Source organism: Melanotaenia boesemani, chromosome 6 (assembly GCF_017639745.1).
Source record: "Melanotaenia boesemani isolate fMelBoe1 chromosome 6, fMelBoe1.pri, whole genome shotgun sequence".
Taxonomy (NCBI): domain Eukaryota; kingdom Metazoa; phylum Chordata; class Actinopteri; order Atheriniformes; family Melanotaeniidae; genus Melanotaenia; species Melanotaenia boesemani.
Window position 1 is genome coordinate 3,241,024 of NC_055687.1, and position 15,709 is coordinate 3,256,732.

General features: G+C 38.3%; 1 protein-coding gene and 1 long non-coding RNA gene across 3 annotated transcripts in view; one reads left to right on the forward strand and one right to left on the reverse strand.

The window, feature by feature from the left end:
* Window positions 1-15,487, forward strand: part of LOC121641648 (gastrula zinc finger protein XlCGF57.1-like) — a 117,675-nt gene extending 102,188 nt beyond the window's left edge. Inside the window, exons 2-3 of one of the 2 annotated variants that reach the window (XR_006010752.1) lie at window positions 189-521; window positions 15,477-15,487. Coding sequence is in view for 1 of the 2 variants with exons in the window: in XM_041987915.1 (XP_041843849.1) it covers window positions 189-293 (105 nt within the window). In the remaining variant the exon portion in view is untranslated. Of the gene's footprint in view, window positions 1-188; window positions 990-15,476 lie in introns of those variants that run through there. The other variant, XM_041987915.1, reaches the window with a different exon arrangement.
* LOC121641712 lies at window positions 5,199-7,049 on the reverse strand. Its single transcript, XR_006010768.1, has 3 exons — window positions 6,787-7,049; window positions 5,754-5,837; window positions 5,199-5,235 (listed from the first exon to the last, which is right to left on the reverse strand). It is a non-coding gene; the product is annotated as an uncharacterized LOC121641712 (long non-coding RNA).
* Window positions 15,488-15,709: the final 222 nt, after the last annotated feature.

Sequence of the window (15,709 nt, forward strand, 5' to 3'; positions counted from 1 at the left end):
AATCAAGCTTAAACCAACACATGAGAATCCACACAGGAGACAAACCATTCAACTGTGATGAATGTGGACAAAGATTTAGTCACAAGACAAGCTTAAACCAACACATGAGAATCCACACAGGAGACAAACCATTCTTCTGTGAGGAATGTGGACAAAGATTTAGTCGCAAGACAAGCTTAGACCAACACATGAGAATCCACACAGGACAGAGACCGTTTCCTTGTGAGGTTTGTGGCGAATTATTTAGATGGCGTGTCTCTTTAAAAGGACACATGCGTGTCCACACAAAATAGAAACGACGCAAAGTGCAAAATTTCTCTACTAATCTGTAAACAATGTTGTTTACAGTGTAAATATGAGCTGGTTAGAGGAACTTCAAGGGGGTATTCTACGGTGGTGATACACTGTGGTGTCTCTTCAGTACCCACCACTGACCTTTACTTGAACATTACCTGGTCATGCCTAGGGCAAAATGTGCCTCATCAGATTTTGTTGTCTTTTTTTAGTAGTTGAAATCTCTTGTTGATTCATTCATTGCCCATTGGTACCTTCACAAATTTGTCCATATTTTGCTAGCAGCTAAGATCCTAATCTCGATGAGCTCGCAAGACAGGTGAAGAGTTGTTATGATGCAAAAACACAAATTAATAACTTAGATCCTTACAAGCTGAATGATGAATGATGTTCAGGTTTAGGTGTTTCCACCTGTTCAGTCTCAGACATCTGTGTTTATCTGGTGTTTGGACGTTCTGTCAAGAATTTAAAAACTACTGATGATTAAATGCTCCTGCAGCCATTTTACAAAGGGAAGGAAGAGGACCGAGTCTAGAAATATTTGCGTGCAACAACATCGCCTCTCGCCTGACTAACTTGGTTAGGCTCTTCTACGTTTTTTGCCGGTTGTTGATATGGTTCTTCTTCTACATTTTTTGCCAGTTGTTGATATGGTTCTTCTTCTACATTTTTTGCCGGTTGTTGATATGGTTCTTCTTCTACATTTTTTGCCAGTTGTTGATATGGTTCTTCTTCTACATTTTTTGCCGGTTGTTGATATGGTTCTTCTTCTACATTTTTTGCCAGTTGTTGATGTGGTTCTTCTACGTTTTTTGCCGGTTGTTGCTATGGTTCTTCTTCATTTTTTGCCGGTTGTTCATATGGTTCTTCTTCTACATTTTTTGCTGGTTGTTGATGTGGTTCTTCTACATTTTTTTGCCGGTTGTTGCTATGGTTCTTCTTCTACGTTTTTTGCCGGTTGTCGATATGATTCTTCTACATTTTTGCCAGTTGTTGATGTGGTTCTTCTATGTTTTTTTCCGGTTGTTGAGATGGTTCTCCTTTACAATTTTTGCCGGTTGTTGGTGTGGTTCTTCTATGTTTTTTGCCGGTTGTTTGTGTGGTTCTTCTATGTTTTTTGCCGGTTGTTGCTATGGTTCTTTGTTTTTTGCCGGTTGTTGATGTGGTTCTTCTATATTTTTTGCAGGTTGTTGATGTGGTTCTTCTATGTTTTTTGCCTGTTGTTGAGATGGTTCTTCTTTACAATTTTTGCCGGTTGTTGGTGTGGTTCTTCTACATTTTTTGCCGGTTGTTGATGTGGTTCTTCTACATTTTTTGCCGGTTGTTGATGTGGTTCTTCTATATTTTTTTGCCGGTTGTTGATGTGGTTCTTCTACATTTTTTGCCGGTTGTTGATGTGGTTCTTCTATGTTTTTTGCCGGTTGTTGATGTGGTTCTTCTTCTACATTTTTTGCCGGTTGTTGATGTGGTTCTTCTATATTTTTTGCCGGTTGGTGCAATGGTTCTTCTTCTACGTTTTTTGCCGTTGTTGATATGGTTCTTCTTCTACGTTTCAACGTTTGACCAGCTCGGTGGACTAGTTGCTGGAGAACATCGTCATGTGTGTGTTTTGTGATTACATTTTCAGAGCACACACCACACAGTACGATCAGATAAAAAATTTCCTAAGATTAAAAAAATCATTGTGTGTTCTTCACTATATTCTGATAAATAAAAATGTATTATTTACGGGGGACATGTTTTTTTTTTCTTTCATGAATATAGTTTATTTCTTGTGAAAACAATTTTTTTTAAGGATCTTTTAGATAATTTGCTAACAACATGCCTTATCCAAATACTTTCCACATTGTATGATTTCATCAGTGTAATTGTTTATTATGTGATTACTGTAACCTACTGCAAGAAGCAGACTTCTCTATTTAGGTTCCTCATAACATTTATAACTTTAGGTGGTTAGTTAATGGAAAACAATGCTTGGATGTCAGAATTTGACTGCAGTGTTTAGATTATTCTCCCTGTAATAGTAGCCACGAGCAGAGTGTATTCATGTGTATCCTACGTCATATATCTCAATAAAAGATGTCAGAATTTTCTGAGATCTGACTGACTGTTAATGGTCCCTGACTCGTCCTTATATGAGGGTAATCAAGAAATTTAGGTCCTCCTGACACACAGAGACAAACGAGCAGCCTTTCTGATATGGGGCTCTTCTTGAATCTTAAATGTTGTTTTATTATTATTTTAAAATATGTTTTTGTTTATAACTGGATTGGAGAAACATATGAAAATAGGTGGATAGAGGAGAATTAGAAAGAGAAAAGATGGAAAAAGGAAGAACAAAACTAAAGGTAGAAAACAAATCACAACAACTGCAATCAAAGCTAAACAGATAAATTAAACCGCCTGGATTGAAACAGTAAACATCCTGAAGGCTTCTAAAGCCCTGTTTCCATCATCTGGTCTGGACACATTTCCACGGAAACTGGGACGGGTACCCTAATATCCGACCCATCCTACTTTTTTTTACCCTTCCGTTGGGGTACCAATCCAACCGACCTGACATGAAAGGGTGGAGTTTTACACACTGCAATCTGTTGATCAGTTGAGGAAAACCTGGGAAAAAAAACAAAGTGGGAATGGCTCCTTGTTTAGAGCTACATATTTTCTTTGTTGATTAAATCTCCATTTAAAATTGAATTACAAAGCACTGCTAAGAAGAAAAAACACAAACTGTTGGATGATCACCAATCTCCTCCTTTGTTTCTGTGTGGTGTTTTGATTCTATTCTAATTAAGGTGCTGCGATGGCTCGACGTAGCTTAAGGCATCTACAACTATCCAACTGATATTTCACCTCTTAGTAAAGGTTATGGTTGGCTTTGGAAATGCAGCGAGGTCAGTTTCCAAACATATCCACACCCTAACCAGTCCAACCCGACCTGCACGCATTGGTGGAAATCAGCCTTACGAGAACACAACAGACAATCTATAGGGGCACCTGTGAGAAGAAATCATAGCAAGCATAATGATAATCTGGTTGCTGTATCGGGCTTAACAAATTTGCTCTGCCAAGGGGAGGCCTATGGGTAAGGCTCCTCTTGATATTCTGATTTATTAGAAGAGGAGACAAAACACCACAGACAGAAGGCAACAACCCTTCAATCCAAACTTTCAACCAGGCAACAAACTGTTACACCTGTACATGAACACAGCAGAAAATTTCCTACGGCTTTTACTGAAAAACAGAGCTGCTAGTCATGAAGACTTCTTAAATAACAAAATCAAAAAGACATATCACAAAAGTAGCACACTAACCAGATACAAACTCACAGGGAAAAAAAAGAAATTGTCTCTTAGTTTATAAACTCACTGGACAACTCAGTGACTGTGTCAGCATGCCGAGTATGAGGTTTAAGGAGTGATCAGTGATGAAGAGTGGTGAGTGAGATGGTGCAAATGCAACCACACCTCTACGGAGGCTAGAGGCAGACCAGGGAAACCCAGAGACCCGGGCCCTCAGCAGCAGCCCTGTAGCACTAACCCAAGCACCCACCCTGGGAACCAGGGCACCATAGATTCCCCCCACCTACTCCAATCTCCACCTCATGGTGGGATGGTGATAGTGCCAAGCATCACAAAGGCCAAAATCCTTCATATACTGTTTAACACTTTCTGTGGATTGCTAGTCTTGATGACTTCCTGTGGTACTATGTTGGTCTGGTATAACTGAGTGAGGTGAAAAGGGAGTGAAAAAAGGACGGGTCATCAACATTTGGACCATATATATTTGCAGTACATAACTTAACATTTTGAATAGATATTGTAACTATTATGAATCTTGCTTCTGGATCTATGATTGTATTCTTAATGTCAACGTTTAACCTTCTATTAATTAGAGTTGCTACTCCTCTCATCCTAGAATTATAACAAGCTGAGTACACATGTGGAAAATGGGCTGTCGAAAGATCCATCGCTGAGATTGACAAATGAGTCCAAGGATCAGAGGCAGACCAAGAGGGCCCACAGAGCAGAACTGAGACAGCTCACTGCAGTAATGCCAATGATTCCAGACAGGAGGCGGCAAAGAGAGGCTGCAGCCAGAGCATCCCCCACCCCCCAACCTGTTCCACTTCTTCAAACCCATATCCTCAACTCCCACTCCCACTCTCACCCCATATACCCTGCTCCAGTGCAGGCCACCCCACCCACTGAAAGGAGGACAGTTCCCCAGCACCAAGGCCCAGGCTTCACCGCCCAGCCCACGCCGGGGCAGCCCAGCCACCCAGTGAGGACCATGTATGCAGAGTTCATTTCTATGTTGGTATCACCCAGGTCACCAAGAAGGCCCAGTGTGGGGTGCAGTAATATTACACTTTAACTTCACGTCTTCACGTACCTGAAGCAAAAGCTTCTAAAAAAAAGGCATGCAAGACCATCAAGCATGCAAATAATCATTGGGTGTGTTATTAGTGCAATGTGAGCAGATGTTTGATGGTGCTAAACCCATCTTGAACACTCTGTCCTTTATAGTAGCTTCTGCAGAGAATTTGTATTGTACAAGGCCTAAATTTGAGTTGTCAGTCATTTTGAAGGTATTTAAACACATTTGTGACTAAAAGTTTGGACTGGAAGTTTGAACTTTTTATAAACTCGGTATCTGGGAAGTTTCCGAACTAATCTTCTGAACATCCACAAATCTTTCATGATACTAATTTCCCCCTGCTTCACAGATCACGTTCAGCTGATGACCTAGGACCTTCTACTCTCAAAACTTGTTTTTCTTTCCAAGCTGACAAGCTAATAGCCACAGGTCTAATATCTCAACCAGGGCAAAGACAAGATCATCTTGTTGATTGACTTGTTTAACTTAACATTCCTGCGGGTAATAAACTTTTAAAGGTTTGGCACCAGGGGCGTCTCCAGGATTTTGACACATCTGGGGCTTAGCCCAGAAGAGAAAATCAGATGAGCGTGCGAAGCGCGGTCTGAAATTTTCCGATGTAGAGACATGCTCCACATACCCTACAGGTATCTGTTTATCTGGATTCAATTGATTAAGGTATTTCATTGTTACCAGTTAATACAAAATAGGCTGGAAACCAAAAATACCACATAGGCCTGAGGAGAAGACGGACCCACGACATCCATTATTCGTTCGTATATATTGTATATTCGTATCAGTTATTAGGGTCCATAATTTTTCTGTTAGAAATTTACCCAGTTAAGTTTCCATATCATTTATTAGTCAGATCTGATATTCACTTTTATAAACAATTCAACATAGAGATTAACTTAAAGGTATGCCAAAGTGAATATTAAAAAAATAACATAATTATTACTTTTCCAAGCAATCCTTTTTTTATATTAAGTTCTAACTCTGTTACTAACACCATGACTTTTTTTGAGAAGTAATTAGGAACTATAATTAATCTCAGTCATTTTCAGAAACAAGCTAACTACCTTCAATATCCCTTGCACTTCTCTGTATGATGGCAGCAGCATTTGAAGAAGAAGCAGCAGCAGCGCCATCTTGATCATCATCATCTGAGAAAAAGTGTGTTAAATTAATAAGCTGAAAACGATGCAATCCCATAACCACAGTTCATCAAATGAATGACCTGTTTTGAAATTAGTTTGCACCAATGTACTAACATTAGCTAGGTAACAACACATTGGTTTTCCATTTAGCACAAGTTAGTGTTATTTAGCACTTAACTTTGACTCTCAGGGTGAAGGACAATAATTTTCATTAATAAAAATACTAATTAACAGTTATACTTTTCTACACATATATATATATATATATATATATATATATATATATATACAGGCTTGCTGTTGGGTCATGGCATCTTTGAGTGACATTTATTCAGCTGTATATTTACTTTTTTTTTTTTTTTTTTTAATGTTGCTTTAAAGTGCTTGTGTTGTCTGTTATGGTATGAACGATTTAGCATCATAATTATATTTTGTATGTGTTGTATGCTCTGTATGAGTTTCTGCTCATTTACTGTATGTATTAAGATGTGTTTGGTGCAAATTTTATATATTGTCACTTCTGAAAATCTGAAGACAAGACCCCAGGAAGAACAGCAGCTGCTTTGCAAAAGCTAATGGGGATCTTAATCAATTAAACATTAAACAGCTACAGTAAAGGAGGCAGGCTGTGCAGGATTCCTGTCTGCCAGCTACAGTAGCTGCTACCATGCATGAAAAAGAAAATAAACATAATGGTCAACGTTATAGCCCAACTTGAACTTTAACTACTTTCCTAGTCTAGAAGAAGCCCAAGCTTTTACTACTTTTACCTACTTTTAGGTACATACAAAGTCCTCAAAGTCCTCTGTATTTACAGACTGAAGCTAATATCAGATCATTTTGTCCCATGTAATATCAACTAGCTGCTAGCTAGCTAGCTAGCTAGCTAGGATTACCCCACCCCACCCCCCCGCGAAATTACACAGGTTTACAAAGTCATTTCTATTCCCATTACCTCTTTGACTGCTTGCAACCTTTGGGGTAAAGAACTGGGATATTTTTTTTCTGTGACATCGTCCTGCCTGGCTGCCTCTGTGCGCCCGGTGCTTGCCTGACGCCATGAATGACGTTACGTGCAACCTGGAAGCATGTTAACCACTTGCGTGCCAAAGCCAAAGTCGCAGCTTACAAAACAAAAAAAATGAAATAGAATAAATAAATAATGACAATAGTAATAATAAAACATGTCCAAAAACACTGTTTTATTGAAGCATTCAGTATGAGATTTGTTTGAATTTTGAAGATGTCATCAAAAAATAAATAATTATATAAATAAAAAATAAATAAATAAAATATTATATCCGGGGCTAATTAAAAAACATCCGTGGCTTTAGCCCCGAATGTTTTAGCCTAGGGACGCCACTGTTTGGCACTTCAGCAGAAGAACACTGCCGGAGGACAGACTTTTCTTTATCTAAGATACAGTAGAGAATAAAGATTCATATCTTCATATGCTGTTGATAAGTTGGTCCACACCCATAAGAACACCTTCTTATGGGTGTGGACCATCCTCACACTTCCAAAAACTTACGACAAACGATTCAGATTCAGAGATGAGAACTAAAAAGTGTTCTACCGAGATGCTTCCAAAACCCTCCTGTGTGACGACTCTTGAGCAAGAATTCTCTTCAGAAATGGAAAGAAAGATGCGGCGGAAGAATTACGGTTTTTGCCGTTATGTAAGTCGCATCACTATGGACCACATTAGACCTGCATTTTTTAACATGCATGAGGAGAGAAGATCTGCCCTACACATGCCTTTTGGTACTAGACTACATTTTGTTCTGTGGAGGCAAAAAGTTACTCTGTCAAGGATGAGGAGTCTGGTTCTGAAGTGAAAAATGATTACAAGTTTATTGAACACAGAATTAAAATACAAAGAATAGAATTGCAATTCGAGAGACTGTTCAGAGGTCTGACAGCACAGAGATATGAAGAGAATCTGATAAGAAACACACATGCAGCATCTTTTAAGCAGAAGGATCACGTCACAGCACATCATATATCTTGTAAGATAAAAACAAAGAGACTGTTCCTCACACAGGATTAGACACTTCAGCAAACCTAATGAGCTTTTGCATTTATTGAGCACATAAACATGCCCTGCTGGGTCATCCTGAAGGTATCTGGCCACACAGGTCAGTGTGAACTGTTGTAAGGAATGCATCCACTTTTACGATAGCAACAGGCTCCTCAGCATTAATCTCTGTTACCAAGAACTTAAACAATCTGTTTACCTTGAGAGTGATCAGTATAACACAATATTGAAGTGAATATATGAAATTTCCACAGCAGTTCTTTGTTTCTTTATATCTACTTAAACTCCAGTTTAGTTTTTGCATTCTCACTTTTTGTACTGATTTTTGATAACTGGTTAATTCAGGCTTTTTCGCTTCATTACCAGTTTACAAAGTTTCTTTTTTCTTTTTCATAATATTTAATTTATTTATTTTTGGCTCATCAAAGTTGCACTAGTGATATTTTTTGCCACATCTCAGCAGACCCTTTTCACTATTTTACCATCTCTTGACACCACCAATCCAGCAGCGTCTTGGGACGAGACTGAATGAGCAGCCAGAACCTCCAGACCCAAACCTGTGGACCACCACGTGTGACGAACCTTTTGGCTCCTTTGGAAGTTTGAGTCAGAACGAACGAATGACTCAAACCAGATGGAGGAAGGTTTAATGGGAATAAATGAAAATAGATCATTGACTTTAGGTACAATCATCATTTGTACGGTGGCAACCATACAAATTCAAACTTTTAACCCAACAAGAAATCCTTTTCTAACTCATGTTGTGTATATATGCTTTATGTTTAATTTCTGTTTTCTACTCCATTCTGTTCTGTTCTACAGTCAGACGCTTTTCTCCAAAGCGACTTCGAGACGAGAGTAAGAACGCCAGCAGAAACCAACCAGAAGGGACGTCATCATTAAGTGGTACTCAGACTGCTGGGAGTCCAGGTGGACGCAGGTGCTGTCATGTAGCGCTAGAGGCAGGACTTTCTTTTTTTTCCTTATGATTTCATCACACAACATCATCTTAAGCATAAGTGCACGCATCTTCTTCAGTACTGAGCTGAACCAAAGAGCTGGACAAATCTTTTTAACTCATTCCGATGAGTAAAAGAGTTAAGCTAAGTGTGGAAATGCTCCTTAAACAACTGAGTCTTTAGCTTGCTTTTAAAAGTGGATAAAGACTCTGCGGATCGGACGGAGTTTGGTAGATGGTTCCACCACCGGGGAACAACAGAGGAGAAGAGTCTAGCTACTGATGTGGCGCCACCTTGTGGTGGGAGCACTAGGCGTCTTTCACTGGCAGAGCGTAACTGTGGAGAGGGAACCTCGGAGGACGAGAACATTGGGAACTTTTACAGTTCCACAGTTTGAAAGCAGGTCGGTGGAAGTTTTTTCACATGCTTGTACAGGCAGAAATGTTACTGATGCAATACTAACAACTTGTAATTTGTCTACTAGCTCAGGCCATGGCTCTCCGGAGAGGAAGAGAAGAAAGATTGGCTTTCTTGGTGTGTCCCAACGGGATCGATGTGAAGCTGCATCATCTGAGGTTACAGTTAAACCTCGGAGGAAGAGAACGTTGGATGATTTGACAGATGCTCCACGTGGAAGCAGGTAAGGGTTAGTTATTTAAAATGCTTGTATAAGAAAAAACGTTACTGATGGAATCCTAACTTTTGTTTTTCAGCTCAGGCAGCTGTTGGAAGAGAAAGAAGAAAAAATCGGGCTAGGACAGGAAGCAGCTGCGCCCAGTGTGGAGGGCTGAAAGGACCAGAACTTCATGAAGAGGATGTAGAAGATGGTATCAGTATTGCAGGTTTACAACCTGCACAGGTGGTAACACACACTCACACACACAAAAAAATGCCCAGTGTAGCTTAGAGAATATATAGATGCCTACATTCAGAAACACACATTCATTGGGATGAATCTTGTTTTAAATTGATTAATGCTTTTGATAACTTGCTGTTTCTGTCTATTTGTTTAGATTCTCCCAAAGAGGCTCAAAACGTGGCTTCAACTAACACAAAGGAAGACAGGCCTCAGAGGAAAAGGACCAGAGAAACAAAAAAATGCCCAGTGTAGTTTAGAGAATATATAGATATTCTCGTTTTGCAGCCCACTAGACACTCTAATGTCTCTGGAAGGGAGCTCCCTCTTGTGTGATCCTTCCCGAGGTTTCTTCCAGGCCCTTCTGTTAAAAGGACAGTTTGGGAGTTTTTCCTTGCCCGCTTGAGGGAAGTGTCTTAATCATGTGGACTGCGGTCATTATGGCTAGATGTTTTAAAACCTGGGCATTTTCATTAGAAATTTAAAAACAGGGCCACACCTCGTCAACATCAGGTCCTAATTAAATTCTAAAATAGAAATAGAAAAAGAAGCTCAAAAAGTTTACACATTTATTTATACATGTAAGTTAAAATGATACATATTTTAAAATTATATATATATATATAATACAAATATATAAAATACAAATAGAGAATAAGTTAATAAGCTTATTAGGCCAATAAGTAAATTAATAAAAAAAACTCAAAACAAAGCAATCTGTTTATGTATGAATAAAAAGTTAAATATAAAATAAAAAAAACAAAATAAAAATATTGAAACCAGAAAAAATAAAAGGAAGAAAATAAAAATACAAATAGAAAAAGGTCTATATCTTATAAAACTCAAAACAAAAAAACAGTAAAACATAGATATATATAACCCTTTGGTGCATTAATTATTACAAAACAGTACCACATTATTTTTAAATAAAGTATTTTACTTCTACAGACATGCACACTGATGTTTTTTAAATCTTATTTTAACTTAGTGTATTGATTTTTCTATTTGATCTATGAAAATATTCATAAAATACCTTGTCAGCTAAAGAGAATTAAAGCGCTAAAATAGAAAGAAGGAAAAAAAACTAGACATAGCAAAAGAAGGGAAACAATCTATCTCTATCTATCTATCTATCTATCTATCTATCTATCTATCTATCTATCTATCTATCTATCTATCTATCTATCTAAATTTATCTTTATATGATCTGTCTTTCTATATAAAAGTATATAAAACTGTAATTCTGTCTTTATACATATGTTTCTCACACACACACACACACACACACACACACACATATATATATATATGTATATGTATTTATATATATACATATATATATGACAGAAACAGAGAGGCAGATCATATAAAGAGAAATAAACAAATATACAAAGATAAAGCGATTAATAGATAGATACAGAAATACAAACTAGGAAAGATAAAGAAACATAGATTGAGAGAGAAGGAGGCAGAGATTCTAGGATTTAAAAGAATCCCTTGTTGACTGTTTTCCAGCACATGAATAAAAATCCAACAGTACTGATTACATATCCCTCAGGAAAGCTAATCATTGGAGCTGCAGTTTAAATGGTATCTTGACATTCTGACAGACTGGTGTTCAGGCTGGTGGAGGCGTTCTCCTTTCCTGTTTGTGTTCAGTCCTAAATATTCTGTCAGAAATTCAACAACTTTTCAACCCAATTTTTGTTACCTGCAAAATGGTTGACACAAAAAAGTTTAGCATCAATGCTGTCAGCATTTCCTGAGTGGTATGAATCTATCTCTTCCCTCTTTCTGTCTTATGAGACTAATAGAACAGAATAGTTCAACAACTTTGTTCAATAATTTGAATAACAAACCTTTATATTAGACCTTCTCTATACTTTTTTAAACTCACTCCCTTAATTTCGCTAAACTGTATCACGTGTCGATAAAATGACATTCCATGAAATCATGAGCTCTTATAGAGGTGTGGCCCTGATCTATAAAGTCTGAATTGGAGCTATAATTAAATACAAATAATAATATTAATATTAATTAAAAATTAAAACTATTGGCTTCCGGTTACGACGGTGAGGAGAATGGACGTATAACGCACTCGCTCCCTCGTGCCAACTATTTACGAATATTTACCTCTGCCAAAAACCTGAGGAATGACTTATTAAAACGCTTCATCTGCTAGAATATGCGCAGGGGGTTGTCAAGAAAGAAGAAAAATCTGGATACTCAAAGCAAGAAGGGTAAAGAAGTTGCGACGGAGAACATGCTAGCACCTGAAGCTATCGTGGCTAACTTCCAACATAGCCTGGACGCCATAAGCAAACAAATACAGTCCTTACAGACAGAGATGAAAACTGATTTTAAAACATTTAAAGACGAAATTACATCAGAGATGAAAAACGAACTCTCTGAATTTAAAGAGGACATATACCAGAAACTTGCAAAAGTAACAACTGAGATGGGCGAACAGGGCGATAAGATAAATGCAGCAACAGCCCGCACGGAAGAGGTGGAGAAGTGGTGCCACGCGGCTAACATGGTGATACAGAAAATGGCTAAAGAACAGAAACGTGTAACAGACAAGCTGGAAGACTTAGAGTCGCGGTCGAGACGGAACAACCTGCAAATATATGGTGTGGAGGAGGGCGCTGAGACGACAGGCGTGTCGACGGCGGACTTTATGGAGAAGTGGCTGAAAGAGGAGCTTTCAGTAACTGAAGACCTCCAGATTCAACGAGCCCACCGAGCTCTTGCTCCGAAGCCCAAACCAGGTCAGCCACCACGGTCTATCGTGATATGCTTCCAGCAGTTCACAGTGAAAGAACTCATAATTAAGAAGGCATGGGAGAAGAAAATCGTTTTATTTTGAGAGAAGAGGGTCTTTTTCGACCACGACTACTCGGAAAAGACGCTGCGACAACGAAAAGCCTTCGTCAACGTGAAGAGGCTGCTTAAGAAAGAAGGTGTGCGCTTCCAAACTCCCTACAACAAGATGCGCATCCACTGGCCGGGCGGAGTGAAGACCTATGGAGACGCAGGCGACGCGACCCGAGACCTGAGGCAGCGGGGATACGATGTTGAGGACCCAGTAGCTCCTACCGAGAACACCGCCTCCGTGGACAACCTGATCTCAATCGGGATCACCTCGTGGACGCCCAGCCGGATGGAGAGACCGGAGATGGCTGCAAAACGCGCACGGGCTCAGCTGCAGGAATTTCAACGCACATGCGACAACTCAGGATGAGTATGATACGTTTCTCTTCATAATGTGAGCGGAATTCTCAAAATCTCCGACGCAACTGAGCGTGCCTTCTGTTTTTGAAAGACCACAGACTAAAATAACGTTGGCCAAGAGGGGACGTAGTCTGAGTGGACTAGGATGGGCATGTTGACCTTGAGCTGGTTAAATCCCATCACTAGGTGGGGGCCCTTTCTCTCTGGAAGAATTTCCCCCCCAACACGAAAGGGAGGCCGGTATGACAAAAATCATGCTGACTCTTTTTCATTGGAGCCACTGTTCTTGTTCATTGTTCAAAAATGTTCTCTTTTGTTGTTAGTTAAGGCTTGCTGGGAGCTTTTGCTTAAAGTTTTGTATTCAAAGATAGACAGAGCATGGCTGAGTTGCTCAATGACATTTCATGGTTTTTGAGACAAAGAATTATGGTTTCTTGTCTTTAAATGTAAATGGTATGGGAAACCCAGTCAAAAGGACCAAAATAATAGCTAAACTTAAAAAAGAAAACATGCAAATTAATTTTCTTCAGGAGACACATTTGTCTAATTCAGAACATGAAAAACTGAAAAGATTTGGGTTTAGAAACACTTTCTATAGTACACACTCTAATTCACGAAAGAGGGGAGTTGCAATATTGGTAGCAAATTCAGTAAATTTTGTATTTAAAAGGGAAATAAAGGATAAAGAGGGCCGGTTTATAATAGTAATAGGAGACCTAGGTCAGACGACAGTAACGCTGGTCAATATTTATGCACCACCTGAAAGTAAAAAGGAATTTTTCAAAAAATTGCTCGACACAGTTGCAATGGAGGCCGAGGGTATAAGTATCTGTGGAGGTGATCTGAACGTAGTAATGAATTATAATTTGGACACGACGAGTCTAAAAAGAAACAAAAAATCCATTTCCAAATTTGTAAGAGACATGTGGACCGAAATAGGATATAGTGACGTGTGGAGAGACTTGCACCCTCTTCAGAGAGATTTTAGTCACTATTCAGAAACACATCACGTTTATTCAAGAATTGACTATTTCTATTTGCAAAGAGAATACATAAATCTGGTAAAAGAATGTCACATGGGAGTGGCGGATCTGTCAGATCATAATGTTATTTACCTGAAGCTGGAATTGAAATGCAGACAAAGAAAAACAACATGGAGGTTAAATGCTGGCATCTTAAATAATGAGACAGTAGTCAAACAAATTAAGACAGATATTAAAAATTATTTAGAGGACAATAATAACGAAGACACAAACCCGTCAATAATCTGGGATGCATTAAAAGCAGTAATACGAGGTAAACTAATTTCAATTGGAAGTAAACAAAAAAAAGAACGAATAAAGCAATACCAGCTGCATATATCAGAATTAAGAAAACTTGAACAAAGAAATAAAGAAAAACCGGATGAAGCCACCCGACAACAACTAAATCAAACAAAAAAGAAGATAAACGATTTACTCCAAAACGAGACAGAAACCAAAGCTAGATTCCTAAAACAAAATTACTATGAATCTGGCCCCAAAGCCACAAGATTGCTTGCCAGACAAATAAGAAAAAGACAAATAGAACTTACTGTTCATAAAATACGTGACCCTATAACAAATAAAATAAAATACGACCCAGACGAGATAGAAGATGTCTTTAGAGATTATTATAAGGATCTGTATACCCAATCAGATACTCCAGACCCGAAAGAAATGAAAAACCTTCTTGAACCCTTAGACATGCCCTCTATAGGAACCAAACAAAATAAGTGTATAACTGCAAGAATCACCCCAGAAGAAATCAGGAAAACAATTAAAAACTTGAAATCAAACAAATCCCCAGGAGGCGATGGCTTCCCAGCAGAGTGGTACAAGAAATTTGAAGAAGAACTCACGCCAATACTTTATACCACATTCAATTGGATTCTAGAAAATAAACTTACCCCCCCCTCCTGGAAGGAAGCAATCATTACAGTGCTCCCTAAACCATTTAAAGATAAAGAATTTTGCCAAAATTATAGACCGATTTCTATTCTAAATATTGACTATAAGATCTACACATCGATTATTTCAAACAGACTCCAAACTTGTATATCAGACCTGATAGATGAGGATCAAACTGGCTTTATTAAGGGTAGACAAACACATGATAATATAAGAAGAACATTGCATATTATCCAAAAAATTGATCAAAATAAATTACCCGCAGCTTTAATCAGTTTGGATGCCGAAAAGGCTTTTGACAGGGTTAATTGGGAATTTCTGTATTTAACTTTGGAAAAATTTGGATTCAATGAGGAATCAATTCAGTGTATCAAATCTCTTTACCACCAACCTACAGCTAGAATTAAAGTTAATGGATCCCTCACAGATAGACTTATATTGGAGAGGGGAACTAGACAGGGTTGTTGTCTCAGTCCTCTAATTTTTGCCCTCTACATTGAGCCCTTAGCTCAAATGGTAAGACAGGATCCGGCAATATCAGGAGTGGATATAAATGAACAGAAGCATGTCATAGGCCTTTTTGCAGATGACATAATGATATACTTAACCAATCCAAAAAGAAATTTTGAGCATCTAATGAAGATTTTTGATCAATTTGGTCTATATTCTGGATATAAAATAAACATTAATAAAACCCAAACTCTTATTTTTAATTGCATTCCAAATCAAGATCTTAAGAAATGGAAAATAAATTGGGAAGCGACCTCTCTCAAATATCTGGGGGTAAATATAACAAAAAACCTAACCAAATTATATGCGAAAAACTATGAACAAATTGACACCAACATAAGGAAAGATATTGA